The 14,925-nt window shown below is 37.2% G+C and overlaps 1 protein-coding gene across 1 annotated transcript in view; it reads left to right on the top strand.

Moving 5' to 3' along the window:
* The window catches only part of RLF (RLF zinc finger), an 84,509-nt gene that overhangs the window by 15,839 nt on the left and 53,745 nt on the right, over positions 1-14,925 (top strand). Inside the window, exon 2 of the mRNA XM_008711994.2 lies at positions 14,227-14,381. Within this exon, the coding sequence (XP_008710216.2) occupies positions 14,227-14,381 (155 nt within the window). The remainder of the gene's footprint in view (positions 1-14,226; positions 14,382-14,925) is intronic.

The raw sequence follows: 14,925 nt of genomic DNA on the forward strand, positions 1-14,925 counted from the left end.
GTGGTTTTAATTTTTTTTTCCTGTTTACTTGTAAGGAGTTACCTATTTAGCTATACTTATTGCTATTCGTATTTCCTCTTCTGTGAATTGCTTTTTCTTATTTTTTAGTTGGGTTATTTGCCATTTTATTTTATCTAATCTTAGATTTTATTTTTAAGTAATCTCTACACCAACATGGGGCTTGAAGTCAGAACCCCAAGATCAAGATTTGCATGCTCTACTGACTGAGCCAACCAGGTGCCCCTTATTTGTCTTTTTCTTTACCATTTTTTTCTTTTTAAGATTTTATTTATTTATTTGAGAGTGAGAGAAAGAGAACACACATGAGTGCGGGGAGGGGTAGGGACAAGCAGACTCTGTGCGTGGGGCTCAGTCTCACCCTGAGATCATGACCTGAGCCGAAATCAAGAGTTGGCCACTTAACTAACTGAGCCTACCCAGGCTCTCTGACTTTTTCTTTTTCTTTTTTCTTTTTTTTTTTTCACCACCCCAACTTTTTTCTTTACCGTTTTTATGAAATTATGTATGTTAGACATGAAGCTTTTGCTGGTCATATACCTTAGAATTACCTTCTCTCCAGTTTATCTTTTCGTTTTTTATATTACCTTTATGCACTGAAGTTTTATATTTTTTGCAGTAAAAATTATAAATCTGACAATTGAAACAAAAATTTATTTAAATTCCTTTTACGATTTTGTGTATTTTGGGCCCATGCGCCTTCTTTTTATTAGTTTTATTTTTGGTGCACCTGGTTGGCTCAGTCAATTAAGTGTCCCACTCTGAACAGTTTAGGTCTTAATTTTAGGGTCGTGCATTCATGCCCCATGTTGGGTGTGGAGCCTGCTTAAAAAGAGAAAAAAAAAACCAAAGATTTTGTTTTTAAGTAATCTCTCTGACCAATGTGGGGCTGGAAGGTGAGCCAGCCAGGCGCCCTGTGGCCCATATGTCTTTAAAAACTGCTTTGTTGAAGTATAATTGACATACAATAAACTGCTCCTAGTTAAAATGTGCAATTTGATAAGCTTTGGCATATCCAAACACCCATGAAATCATCACCATAATCAAGATAATGAATATATCCATCACCCCTAGAAGTTCCTTCTTACTCCATTTCATTTCCTCTTTCTCTACCGTTTTTCCACCGTCACTCAGCTGTTGATCTGCTTTCTGTCTCTATAGATTAGATTGCATTTTTAAGAATTTTATATGAATAAAACTCTGCAGTGTCTTTGGCTTCTTTCATGTAGTGTAATTATTTTGAAATTCATTCAAGTGTATATTACTAGTTAATACATTTTATTTTTGGGTATTCATTGTATGGTTCGGTCATGATTTGCTCATTCACCTGTTGATAGACATTTGGCTTATTTCTAAGTTTTGGCTATTATAAAGTTGCTGTGAACATTTGTGTATAAGTCTTTGTGCGGGCAAATGCTTTCTCTTGGGTAAATACCTAGGTGGAATGGCTGGGTCACACGACAGGTTTTTCAGAGTAGTTGTATCATTTTACATTCCCACCAACAAACAATGTATGAGAATTTTAGTTTTCCACCTCCTGATCAACACTTGGCGTGGCCACTGTTTTCATTTTAGCCATTCTAAAATTAATGGTAGCTCTTTATAAGTGTTAATTTACATTTCCCTAATGACTTATTTTTATTTTATTTAAAGATTTATTCAGTTGAGAGCGAGAGAGCGAGCACAGGGCGGGTGCGGGGCAGGAGGAGAGGGGAGATGGTTAACTAACCACCCAGGCCCTCCTTTTTTTTTTTGGTAAGATTTATTTTTGAGAGAGAGAGAAAGATACCCCTCATGTGCGTGGGTGAGTGGGGAGAGGGGCAAAGGGAGAGGGAATGGGAGAGAGAATCTTCAGCAGACTCCCCACTGAGTGTGGAGCCTGACACGGCTTGATCTCACAACTTTGAGATCATGACTGGAGCTGAAATCGAGTTGGATGCTTAACTGACTGAGCCACCCAGGTGCCTCACTAATGACTTATTATGTTGAGTACTTTTTCACGTGCCTATTTGCCATCCTTATATCTTTTTTGGTGAAATATCTTTTCAAATCTTCTGCCCATTAAAAAAAATGGATTGTTTTCTTATTGTTGAGGTTTGAGAGAGGTGTGTGTGGATCTGTTTCTGGATATAAACCCTTCATTAGGTCTTGTGTGTGTGTGTGGTTTTTGTTTTTTGGGTTTTTTTTTTTTGTTTGTTTGTTTTTTTTAATGCTGAGGCTTAGATGGCAAAGAGTGGGCAGAATGGGGATGGTGATTTGTATCACTTGTAAGTTATACACATTCTGACTCTGGTTCACTTGGGACTGTCTGGAGGGAACACTCTTGGCCATGACACAGATTCCACTGTGGTGATGTGGCCAATGGGGAAAGCCTGAGGTCCTGTCTATCTGCTTATTATAGGGAGCAGATTACAAGGATGAACTGATGTGGGTGTCACACATTCTGGACAGAACTGTTGGTGAACTCGTGTGAGATACCATTAAGAACTACTAGGAAATACTGGGTGAGACAGGAAAGAAAAGTCCTACATAACTAGGTGGGCACACGAGCAGCCAAGCCATGATTAATTTCTATTAAGTCGATCCCTTCAATAACGACAGAGTTGATAGGGTCAGCAGAAACAATGGAATCGAATATGTTCTTTGCAAAAATATCCTCCTAGGCCTTGGCTTTTCTTTTTATTCTCTTAACAGTATCTCTTGAAGAACACAAGTTCTTAATTTTGATAAAGTTCAGTCTATCAGCTTTTTCTTCTATGAATTATGGTTTTCACTTTATATGTAAGAAATCTGCCTGTCTCAAGACTACAAAGAATTTCTTCTATGTTCTCTTCCAGAAATTTGTTTGAGGTTTTACATTTAGATCTATGATCCATTTGGAGCTAATTTTTGTATATTGTATGTGGGGTGGGTGGAAGTTTTTTGTGTTTTTTAAATGAATATATAAATGTTCCATATCTTTTGTTGGAAAGACTGCATTCTCATTGAATTAAGAAATTGCCTTTGCACCTTGTTGAAAATCAATTAGCCATATGTATGTAGGTGTGTTTCTGGACTCTGTTCTGTTCATTGATCTATTTGTCTACCCTGATGCCATTATCATATTCTTGTGTTGTTTTTCAGACAGAAAATATAATATGAAAGCAATATTGCACATAGAGACAGGAAGTAGAATGGTGGTTTCCAGGGGACTGAAGGGAGGGCGTAATAGGGAGTTACTGTTTAATGGGTTCAGTTTCAGTTTTGCAAGTTGAAAAGAATTCTGTGGATGGATGTTGGTAATGGTGGCACAACAACATAAATATACTTAATGCCATAGAACTGTACTTTTAAAAGTGGTTAAGACGATAAATTTTGTTAGGTCTTTTTTTTTTTAACTATAATCTTTTATTAAAAGCTATATTGTACAATGTCCAGGGCAAAATGAATACCCAGTTTCAAGTGACTGATTTTAAAATAATCAAGACCCAGAGAGGTTAGCTGGCAAATGATGAGAGTAAGAGGTTTGAATGCACAGCCGCAGGGCGTATTATTTCACTATATTACACAGCTACGTCTGAATTGTAATACTTTTCCCTAGTGTGGGAAAACTTGAATTTTAAAATCTCCAAACTTAGGAAGTATTCTAGATCAATCCTTTTAGTAATAATGACTCACTAAAGCAGAAATGGGGGATATTTGAATTTATCCTCTTCTCCTCATCTTCCTGTTGCATGCTCACCCACTTAATGTTTCTTGAGTTGCTAATCGAAAATCTCAAGACATAAAGTTGACTCTTTTTTGGGGTGTTTTTTTAAATTGTAGTGAATTATGCATAATATAAAATTTACAATTTTAAGCATTTTTTAGTATACATTCACTGGTGTTAAGTATATTCCACTGATATGAAACCATCACCACCATTCATATCCAGAACATTTTCATCTTCCCAAACCAAAACTCTGAACCCATTAGACACTAATTCCCCATTCCTCCCTCTCCCCAGCCTCTGACAACCATAACTTCTGTCTCTAAGAATTTGACTATGCTACCACATATGAGTGGAAACCTACATTTTTGTCTCTTTATGATTTGCTAATTTTACTTAGCATAATGTCTTCAAGATTCATTTATGTTGTAGCATGTGTCAAATTTCCTTCTTTTTTTTTTTAAAGATTTTATTTATTTATCAGAGAGAGAGCGAGCACAAGCAGGGGGAGCAGCAGGCAGAGAAGGCAGAAGGAGAAGCAGGTTCCCTGCTGAGCAAGGAGACCAGTGTGGGACTCGATCCCAGGACCCTGGGATCATGACCTGAGCTGAAGGCAGACGTTTAAGCAACTGAGCCACCCTGGTGTCCCTCAAATTTCCTTTTTTAAAAAAGATTTATTTATTTGTTTTAGAGAGAGTGAGGGTAGGGGCAAAAGCAGAGGGAGAGAGAAACGCAAGCAGATTCTGCACTTAGCACAGAGCCTGACGTGGGGTTCAGTCTCACAACTCTGAGATCATAACCTGAGCCGAAACCAAGAGTCAGACACTTAACCAACTGAGCCACCTAGGTGCCCCAAGTTTCCTTTCATTTTTAAGGCTGAGTAATATTCCATTGTGTGTTCATACTACAATTTGTTTGTTCATTCATACATTGATGGATTCTTGGGTTGCTTCCACCTTTTTTCTTTTGTAAATAGTGTTGCTGTGAACATGGGTACAAATACCTCATCAGGTCCCTGCTTTTATTGTTTTGGGTGTATATCCAGAAGTGGATACTGGATCATATGGTGATAGTTTAGTTTTTGGAGGAACCACCATGACATTTTCCACAATGGCTGCACCATTTTAAATTCCCACCGGCAACACACAGGCGTTCCACATTCCCCATTTCCTTGCCAGTGCTTGTTACTTTTTGGTTTTGGTTTGTTTTGGTTTTTGATAATAGCCATCCTAATGGGTTGGCTATTATCAAGTGCCAAGTGGTTATCTCATTGTGATTTTGATTTGCATTTTTTAAAAGATTTTATTTATTTATTTATTTATTTATTTATTTATTTATTCAAAGAGAGAGAGCACAAGTGTAGGGGAAGGGCAGAGGGAGAGGGAGAAAGAGTATCTCAAGGAGACTCAGCACTGAGCATGGAGCCTGATACACGGCTCGATCTCACAACCCTGAGATTATGACCTGGGCCGAAACCAAGAGTTGGGACGCTTAACCAACTGAGCTGGCCAGGTGTCCCTGATTTGTATTTCTTCTTTTAAAAATATAAGAAAAGGTTTATTTATTTATTTTAGAGAGCTCACCGGGCATGCATGAGGAGGGGAGGGGCAGAGAGAGAGGGAGGAGAATCTCAGGCTGACTGCCCCGCTGAGTGTGAAGCCCAGTGCAGGGCTCAATCTCATGACCCGTGAGATCATGACCTGAGCTGAAATCATGAGGCACTCAACTGACTGAGCCACCCAGGCGTGCATTTGCATTTCTTAGTTAGTGATGTTAAGCATGTTTTTATGTGCTTTTTTAGCTATTTGTGTATCATCTTTGGAGAAATGCCTATTCAGATCCTTTCCCCACTTTTATTTGGGTTGTTTTTTATTGTTCAATTCAGTTCTTCTTTATGTATTCTGGATCTCAATCCCTTAACAAATACATGGTGTGCAAATATTTTCTCCTGTTTTTGGGTTGCCTTTTTAGCATGTTGATAGTGTCCTTTGGTGTATAAAAGTTTTAAGTTTTGATTTGTTCTTACTTTTGTCACCCATGCTTTTTGTATCTTACTCAAGAAATCATTGTCAAATCCAATGTTATGAAGCTTTTCCCCTATGTTTTCCTCTAAGATTTTTTAGCTCTTAGATCTGTATTGAGTTAATTTTTGTGTATGGTATAGGGTAAGAGTCTAATTAATTCTTTTGCATATGGATACCTAATTTTCTTAGCACTGTTTATGGAGAAGATTACCCTTTCTCTCATTGAATGGTCTTGGCACCCTTGTGAAAACTCATTGATTATACATGTAAGGGTTTATTTCTGGGTTCTGTATTCCATTGGTTTTTATGTCTGTCTTCATGCCAGTATACACTGCTTCGATTACTGTGGCATTGTAGTAAATTTTGAAATCAGGAAATAGTGAGATCTATAACTTTGTTCTTCTTTTCAAGATTGTTTTGGCAATTCAGGGTCCCTTGAGATTCCATAACACTGTTAGGATGGATTTTTCTCTCTCTCTTTTTTTAAGATTTTGTTTATTCATTTGACGGAGGGAGAGCCAGCGAGAGAGGGAACACAAGCAGGGGGAATGGGAGAGGAAGAAGCAGGCTCCCAGCAGAGCAGGGAACCCGAGGCGGGGCTTGATTCCAGGACCCTGGGATCACTCCCTGAGCCAAAGGCAGATGCTTTACAACCGAGCCACCCAGGCACCCCAGGATGGATTTTTCTGTTTCTGCAAAAAACAGTAATTGAGATTTTGACAGGGATTGCATTGAATCTGTAGATTGCTTTGGGTAGCATTGGAATCTTAACAATAGTAAGTCTTTCAGTCTGTGGACATTTCTGTGTCATATCTTTCCACTTATTTGTGTCTTCTTTCATTTCTTTCAGCAAAGTTTTGTAGTTTTCATTGTGCAAGTCTCTTTGGTTAAGTTTATTCCTAACTATATTTTTGATGTTACTATAAATGGAATAGTGAACTTCCTTTTCAGATTATTCATTGTTAGTGTATAAAAATCAGCTGATTTTTGTGTGTTAATTTTGTATCCTGCAAGTTTGCTGAATTTGTTTATTCTCATTGTTTATTTTTAATGTGGAATCTTTATCATTTTCTACATATACAGCATATCACGTTATTTACAAACAGTGGTACTTCTACTTTCTCTCAAATTTGGGTGCCTTTTATTTCTTTTTCTTGCCTAATTGCTCTCACTGGAACTTCCAGTACTGTGTTGAATAGAAGTGGTGAAAGTGGGCATTTTGTTTTTTAAAGATTTTATTTATTTATTTGCCAGAGAGAGAGAATACAAGCAGGGGGAGTGGCAGGGGGAGGGAGAACCAGGCTTCCCACTGAGCAAGGAGCCCAGTGTGGGACTCAATCCCAGGACCCTGGGATCATGACCTGAGCTGAAGGCAGATGCTTAACCAACTGAGTCACTTGCGTGTCCCTTTTTTCCTGATCTTCAAGGAAAGGCTTACAGTCTCACCATTGAGTATAGTGTTAGCTGTGGGTTTTTCATCTGTGGATCTATATTACATTGAGATAGTTTTCTTCTATTCCTTGTTTGTTGACTGTTTTTTATCTTGAAAAATTGAATTTTTCAAATGTCCTTTCTGCGTTAGTTGAAGTGATCTTGTAAGAGTTTTTCCCTTTATTCTGTTAATGCAGTTATTGCATTGATTGTCATATGCTGAACCATCCTTGCATTCCAGGAATAAATCCCACTTGGTCATGGTACCTAATCCATTTTAACATGCCATTGATATTAGTTTACTAGTATTTTGTTGATTTTTTTAAAAATCAGTGCTTATAAGGGATATTGATACATAGTTTTCTTGTAGTCTTTGTTTAGCTTTGGTATCAGAATAATGTTGGTCTCATAGAATGATTTAGAGAGTGTTTCCTTCTCTGATTTTTTTTGAAGATTAAAGTTATCTGTTGGAGCTATCCTCATCCAAGCTCTCTTCTTTACTGTTCTTGATAACTCAGATGAAGATACCTTAGAGATGCTATGGTAATTTTTAAGATGATCTCTTTAAAAAAAATACATGAAAATTGTATTCAACTTCACCAGTAATGAAAGGATTGTAAATTGAGTAAACACAGTAATTGTATTTGCCCTATCCGGTTAACACTCAAAAGTTGTATTTAGATTGTAATATACAGTAATTTTAACAGCTTCCAATCTGTCACTGTCTTAACACTAATAATAGAAATGTAAATTGGAACAAATTTTGTGGAGCAGAATTTGGCACTATGTGAAGCATTAAAAATAATGCATCCTTTGACCCAGCAATTCCATTTATAGGATATTATCCTGAGAAAATTGTCATGGATACATGGAAGAAGTTAAAGCAGTGCTTTCAACATTATAATAATGCAAAGTTAAAGCCATAATGTCCAGAAACAGAGAATTCGGTAATTGTGGTACACACCCAAGGCTGTGCAGCTATAACATACTGATGTGGGAGAAAATTTTACAAAACAGTGTGTAGTATAATTCCACTAAAATGCTTCTATTTAGGCATTATAAAAACCTCTCAAACTTAATATTACTTGTTAACAGTGGTCTGTTACCTGGGTGGTAGTATGGATTCTTGATATTTTTATTTCTACTTCTCCATCTTTCTATTTTTTAAACAGTAAGTGATACTAGTTTTATGACAAAAACAATAAAAGGTATTCTATTAGAATTCAAAATGAAATGATGCAAGAAAGTATAGTTAAATCTTATGGCAGAATTAGTCTCTAAAAATAATCTTGGTAGGCAGGAATGATGGACTGAATCCAGTGAAATTTAATCAGGATGGATGAATTAGGTAGATATGATAGAGTAATAAGTCATATTTCTGGGTTTGAAAAACCAACTATAACCAGTATGAAAAGGGTGAGGTGGGGCCCAATAGTAACATATGTGAAAGACTTAAAGGTTTTAGTTGACTTTACCCACCTTTGTGTGAGCAGCCAGCCTTATTCCTCCCCTTCCATTTCATTTCACACCCAGCTTAGTCTCTTCATGGGAAACCTCCAGTGTTTACTCACCAAGTGATGTTAAGTCTTGTCACCATATGACCCCATTTGTTTTAGTCATTACTGACTTTGTTCAACGTTGCTGTCTATTTGGAGTCCTCCTGTTCCTCTTACTTTTGCTTTTTCAAACTTGACCCATACTTCAGAAAACGAACTTAGTCTTGCTGGAAGCCTGTTTGTCATGGTGCAGTCACATTTTACTCAAATTCATTTAATTCTGGTAATTTTGATGTGTGGAGAAATTAAAATCAATAAGATTTCTCACTTTATGTGCAAAATTTGAAATAATGCAAATCTTCTTCTATTATTGAAAGTTACATAATTTCCTTTTGCCGTAGGACATGTAGCTTTAACGATAAATACCAGATACCTTTTTTCATTTCTTTGTGAACCACCGGTATGTGGGGTGTCAGTCAGCACCATTGCCGCAAAACCTTCCCAGAAGCAGTCACTTTAATGGTACTACTTGCTGCAAAATATTAAAGATAATGCATAGGGGAAAAAAGCAGAATTTAAAAGCGCACTTGAAATAGTTGTAGAATTGTGCATGCTGTGAAGACCTGAAGTAAAGCGATGAAATGTGGGTTCTGGAGCCACATGACCCTGAATTCAAATTTAAATCCTGAATCCAGCAGTTACTTATTCTGGGTGACTTTGCAAATAACTTAAGCTCTCTGTGTCTTTGTTTTTTCTTTACAAAAAAAAAAAAAAAAGAAAAGATTTTATTTTAAGTAATGTCTGCACCCACCATGGGGCTTGAACTTACAACCCCTAGATCAAGACTTGCATGTTCTACCAACTGAGCCAACCAGGGTCCCCTTTGTTTCCTCATTTTTAAAATGGGCTGGTGATAAATCACCTAGTTCACAGGGTTATTGTAAATTGTGTTAGTAGCATGTAAAGCTCCTAGGAGAATGCCTAGCTTATACTGTGTGCTCAAAAATACTATGCGTATTCAATTGGGAATATTAGTCTTGAACCATTTGAGTTTTACTTATTATTTTTTAATGGCAGTTTTTAAAAGATTTATTTATTTGAGAGAGAGCATGCACACACGTGTGAGAGCAGGGGGAGGAGCAGAGGGAGAGGGAGAGAATCTCAGACAGACTCCCTGCTAAGTGTGGAGCCCTACCCAGGGCTCAATCCCAAGACCTTGAGATCACAACCTGAGCTGAAATCAAGAGTTGGATACTTCGCTTAACTGATTGAGCCACCTAGGCACCCCACCATTTGAGTTTTAAATTGCGATACATCTCAACATAAAATATGACCGTTCTGTAAAATGCTCCCTCTTTGGGGCTCCTGGCTGGCTCAGTTGGAAGAGCATGTGACTCTTGATCTTAGGGTCGTGAGTTTGAGCATGTTGGGTATAAAGGTTACTGTGAATAAATATATAAACTTAAGAAAAAAGAAATGCTCCCTCTTTGATGGTTTTGGAAAATAGCATGCCGCCCATCACTTTGAAACCATGTAGTGAGGAATATAGATAGAATTTGGACAAGGGGAGGGGCACCTGAGTGACTAGTCGGTTAAGCATCTGCCTTTGGCTCAAGTCATCATCCCAGATTCCTGGGATCGGAGCCCTGCATTGGGCTCCCTGCTCAGTGGGGAGTCTGCTTTTCCCTCTCCCTCTGCTGCTCCCCCACTTGTACTCACTCTGTCTCTCAAATAAATAAATAAAATCTTAAAAAAAAAAAAAAGAATTCGGATGAGGGGAGATATTTTTTCCTCCTAATCGTAAACCTAGTAATGTTCATTAAAATTTGGGAAGTTTAGAAAAATATAAAGACAACACAAAATTGTTCATACGCTATTACTATTCCAGTGCTAACTATATTAGCATTTTAGTTGAGTTCCTTCTAGGTTTTTTTCCTGTGCATTACTTTTTTTTTTTTCAATGTACAAATATGTTGTGATTATAACACATATACAGAGGGGTGCCTGGGTGGCTCAGTTGGTTGAGCTCTGCCTTTGGCTCAGGTCATGATCCTGGAGTCCTGGGACTGAGCCCCACAAGCCTTATGTTGGGCTCCCTGCTCAGCAGGGAGTCTGCTTCTCCTTCTCTCTCTGCTCCTCCTTCTGCTGCTCGTGCTCTCTAGCTCACTCACTCTCTCAAATAAATAAATAAAATCTTTAAAACACACACACACATATACAGAACTGGAGGGTATTCAGCCTAGAGAAGTAAACCATTGTAGAAGTCCAGGTGAGTCCATAGTAAACTATGTTGGGGGCCTGGTCACGGTCACTGACTACAGAAATACAGTATAGGGGTAGGAAACAAAGGTATTTCTGAGGTTAAATCAACAAACTTTGGGGCAGTGATGTCAAAGATATATATTTTTTTTATTTAGCTCTCGCTCCTGAAAAAAGAGGCAGATGGAACATAGGAGGAAGAGCGTATTTGCTGGGGAAGATGTTTGTTTTGCACATGTTGAGTTTGAGAATTAAGGACATTCAGATGGAAATGTCTAATAGGCAGTTGAGGTATATAACAAAGACTTGAGGTAATCTGCCTGGAATATGAATGAGAGCACCCCAGTAAAAATGTTTAAAATTAATGAAGATGGTATCTGTAGAGACATAAACGTATTTGACCTCTCAGTATACCTTGATCTAAAAGGGCGAGTACTCAGCATAGTATTGCCACAGAGTAGGCCTTTCTGGAATAAATGAGTTAACTGAAACAAAGAGAGGAGCCATTAATTTAGTCTCTTGTAGAATCCTAATGAACTTGAGGGAGTCATATTTATTTATTTTTTTAGATTATTTATTTGAGAGAGAGAGAGAGTAGAAGCAGGGGGGAGGGGCAGAGGGAGAGGGAGAAGCAGACTCCCTGCTGAACAGGGAGCCTGATGCGAGGCTCAATCCTGGGACCCTGAGATCATGACCCGAGCCAAAGGCAGATGCTTAACCAACTGAGCCATCCAAGTGCCCCAGAGTCATATTTATTATTTATCTTCCCTTTCTCTTTTCAGTTTTGTTGGTGTCTAAAATTTAAATTTCTGAGGAGGAATAAGACCTCTATTTTTCTTTACTGCTTCTGGTGGAATGTTATTTGGATGGCTGTAATTCATTTAACTTAATCTTGAATTTTTTAAAAAAGGCGATAGTGTGGAAGATTGTTCCAGTGATTCTTCAAGTGCTCAGAGTATGTCATAATGGATATGTTAAAGGAGACCTATTAAATTGGACTAACACATGAAGGTGAAAATATTCAGGAATATAAAAATATATAAATCAGTATAGGGCAAGCTGTAAACATAAATACCCCTGTGGTATTGAACCTTTGAAATTGTGTAACTTGTAGAAGTCTTAATGGAATGTCTGTGTCAGAAGATACTAGATTGATATCAGGAGCATTCTGAGTGGGAAAGTAGCTGGAAAGACCCACCTCATCTGTATGCACTGTGCCCTTCTCTTTGTATACTTCAGGCAGCAGTTGATAAATTTTCATGTGTGGTTTCAACTGTCAGACTGTGTTGACTCATTCTGAAAGCTCCATGAAAATAGACCCCCCATGTCTTTTTCCCCAGCAGGTAGCAGTGTAGGTTAGAGTAGACTCTCTGTAAATATTCATCCAGTGAATAAAATGGTGAATGGATCAGCAAACATTTAGTGAGACTTGAGAATGTTCTGTGGTGGTGGATTTGGATGGAGAATTGTTAGGCTTGTAAAGATTGATAACGCATAATATCTGACGTCAGGGAGTATAAAATCTGGTATTGAGTATAAATTTGTGAAGTTCTCTGGTTTTAGATTAACCAGTGGAGACAATAAGTAATTTGCTGACCTGAAACAGACTTTGTTTCTAACAAAGATTTTAATAAATTTCTTAAGAGAGATTGTGCAAACTCTTATTTATATAACAGATAAGCACATATTCTGTATTCCTTCTCTGTACTCATTTAGCTGCAAAAAGGATTGTTACAGGGTGAGTTTAATGATCCTCTCTTACTAAGTTTTTTTTATTATAATTTGGGGTTTGATTAAATGAGGACATAATGCTCTTCTGAAAATATAGAAGGAGTTCACATCTCTGGTGTGGTACGGCAGTAAGATACTTAATTGAATTGATATACAAAATAAATGGCTTGATCATTCAGGTATGCAAAGACCAGATAATCCAGTGTGTTAGCTAAGAGTTTTTACTGTATGTGGTGTAATTGTTGATCATGTATTTCCTTTAAGGTTCTTTTTTTTTTTTTAAGTAGTCAAGACTATTCTTAATTATCAGAACTGATACAGGAACTGTTAGTTTGGAAACTAAAGCTGCAGAAAATGCAGTGGAATCCTGTAATGCTGCCACAGCTATTTATAGTTCTTCAGGCAGAAAAATTAAAGACAAGAAGTTAGGACCTTTTGAAGAAATTATCCCCGGGGTGGGGGGTTGGTAATGAATTCAAATCACATGTAATTCACTCAAGATAAAGGTACCCTCTGAAAATAAGACTTTCCTATAGAAGGAGTCCCAATTAGAGTTAGGACTAGCCCAGTCAGAATGTGTGTTCTAGAGGAAAAAGTTGCATCCTGCCTGTGCATAATTCAAGTGGTAACCTAACTAGATATATCAGTTGACCATAAGCAAAACCTAATCACTTGTTATAAGGAAGATATATATTAATAGAAGAGAGTACAACTCTGTGGAACCTACAGAATCCCCAAACAAGAATTTAGTAGTGGTTTTCTAGCATTGTCTAGAGAGAACATAAGCCAGCTTTCCACCATCATTTGAACAAATTCTTTGTGTTGGACACATGTAGTTTTATCAGGCTTGATTGTATTCCATTTTCCTTTGTTCTAGATTCCATACTCACCAGATACTGTCTTAGATAACCACAATATGGATAATGGGGTACTCTGGGTAGTAATATGACTATCCCCTGTTATAAAGCTATTATAAAATAATAATATAATCCCCTATTATAAAATTGGCATTTGGCCCATATGTTAATTTTTAAAAAGAAACTTAGTTAAAAATACACATATAACATCATTGTTTCATATATTGGTTAGTGTAAATCAAACCTAATCAGTTCTGTGTATGCAGGGGAAAAAATGGATTTTATGGAGTTACAGAGCTAAGGGTCATATTCAGGAATAAGTCTCTTTTTGTAGAATACAAGGATCATAGTCTTATTCTTGGATACCCAGTGCTTGGCACATGGTTGGGGCTCAATTTAATGTATTGATGAAACTCATTATTGAATTTCAGAGATCAAAACCCCAGACCTCTAGTGAGAACAGCTATACACATTTTATGGTTTTACTCTTAGATTTATTCTCATGTCAGAAGAGCAGTTCTGGCCTTTCTTTAACTCAGCAGAATCAATTCATTAAGTGATGAAAATAGAATCCTCTAAACAAACCAGAGCCTAAAAAGGCAAATAAAAGGTGTATGCATTTATTAGAAAAAAGGGGAGGGACCGACTGTGCATTTGAGAACAAAGACAGTCTGTTTAATTGTTTTTACAGTTTAATTAATACTTTAATTTTATTTTTTTAGACCTTATTGCAATATGCAAGCAACAAGAATGCCTCAGAACATATGGTGTATCTTCTGGAGGTATATCGACTTGCCATCCAAAGCTTTGCCAGTGCACGCCCATATTTAACTACTGAATGTGAAGATGTCCTCTTAGTGCTTGGCAGATTAGTACTGTAAGTTTAAGTACTTAAGTCACTGTTAAAATTGAATACCTTAGGTTGTAATGTTTGCCTGACTTCTCTTTACTATGACATCACATTATTCAGAGCACCATTAAAGTCATACCTTTGAATGAAACTTCTTTTGCCCTGAGTCTTCATACTCTGGTTCCCAGGAGATTAAGTACAAGTGAAGCTCCAGCCAAACAACATAATGAACATAATCTCTGATTGCCTCCAGAGTTTCTTCTTACTCAGGCTTAGTATTCAAGAATTATCTATTTTCTTTCTGTCCTTAGGTATAGATCAATGTAAGTAACAAGAGTATCTGAAAACTGTAGTGGTCTTTGAGGATCACTCTGAGGGGAAACACTATGAAATTCTGCAGTTGAATTATATTATTTGAGCTAAGAATAATTTTACTAGGAGAAAATATCAGGGTATATAGAAGATTACCACCCTGAGTCCATGATAATTTAGCTGCTGTTTTAATATTTGGCTGCCTGGTAGCAGATAAAATTATACCTTTAATGTAATTTTCATCTGCAAATTGAAAAGG

The sequence above is a fragment of the Ursus maritimus genome, unplaced genomic scaffold, assembly GCF_017311325.1.
Source record: "Ursus maritimus isolate PB19 unplaced genomic scaffold, ASM1731132v1 scaffold_32, whole genome shotgun sequence".
Taxonomy (NCBI): Eukaryota; Metazoa; Chordata; class Mammalia; order Carnivora; family Ursidae; genus Ursus; species Ursus maritimus.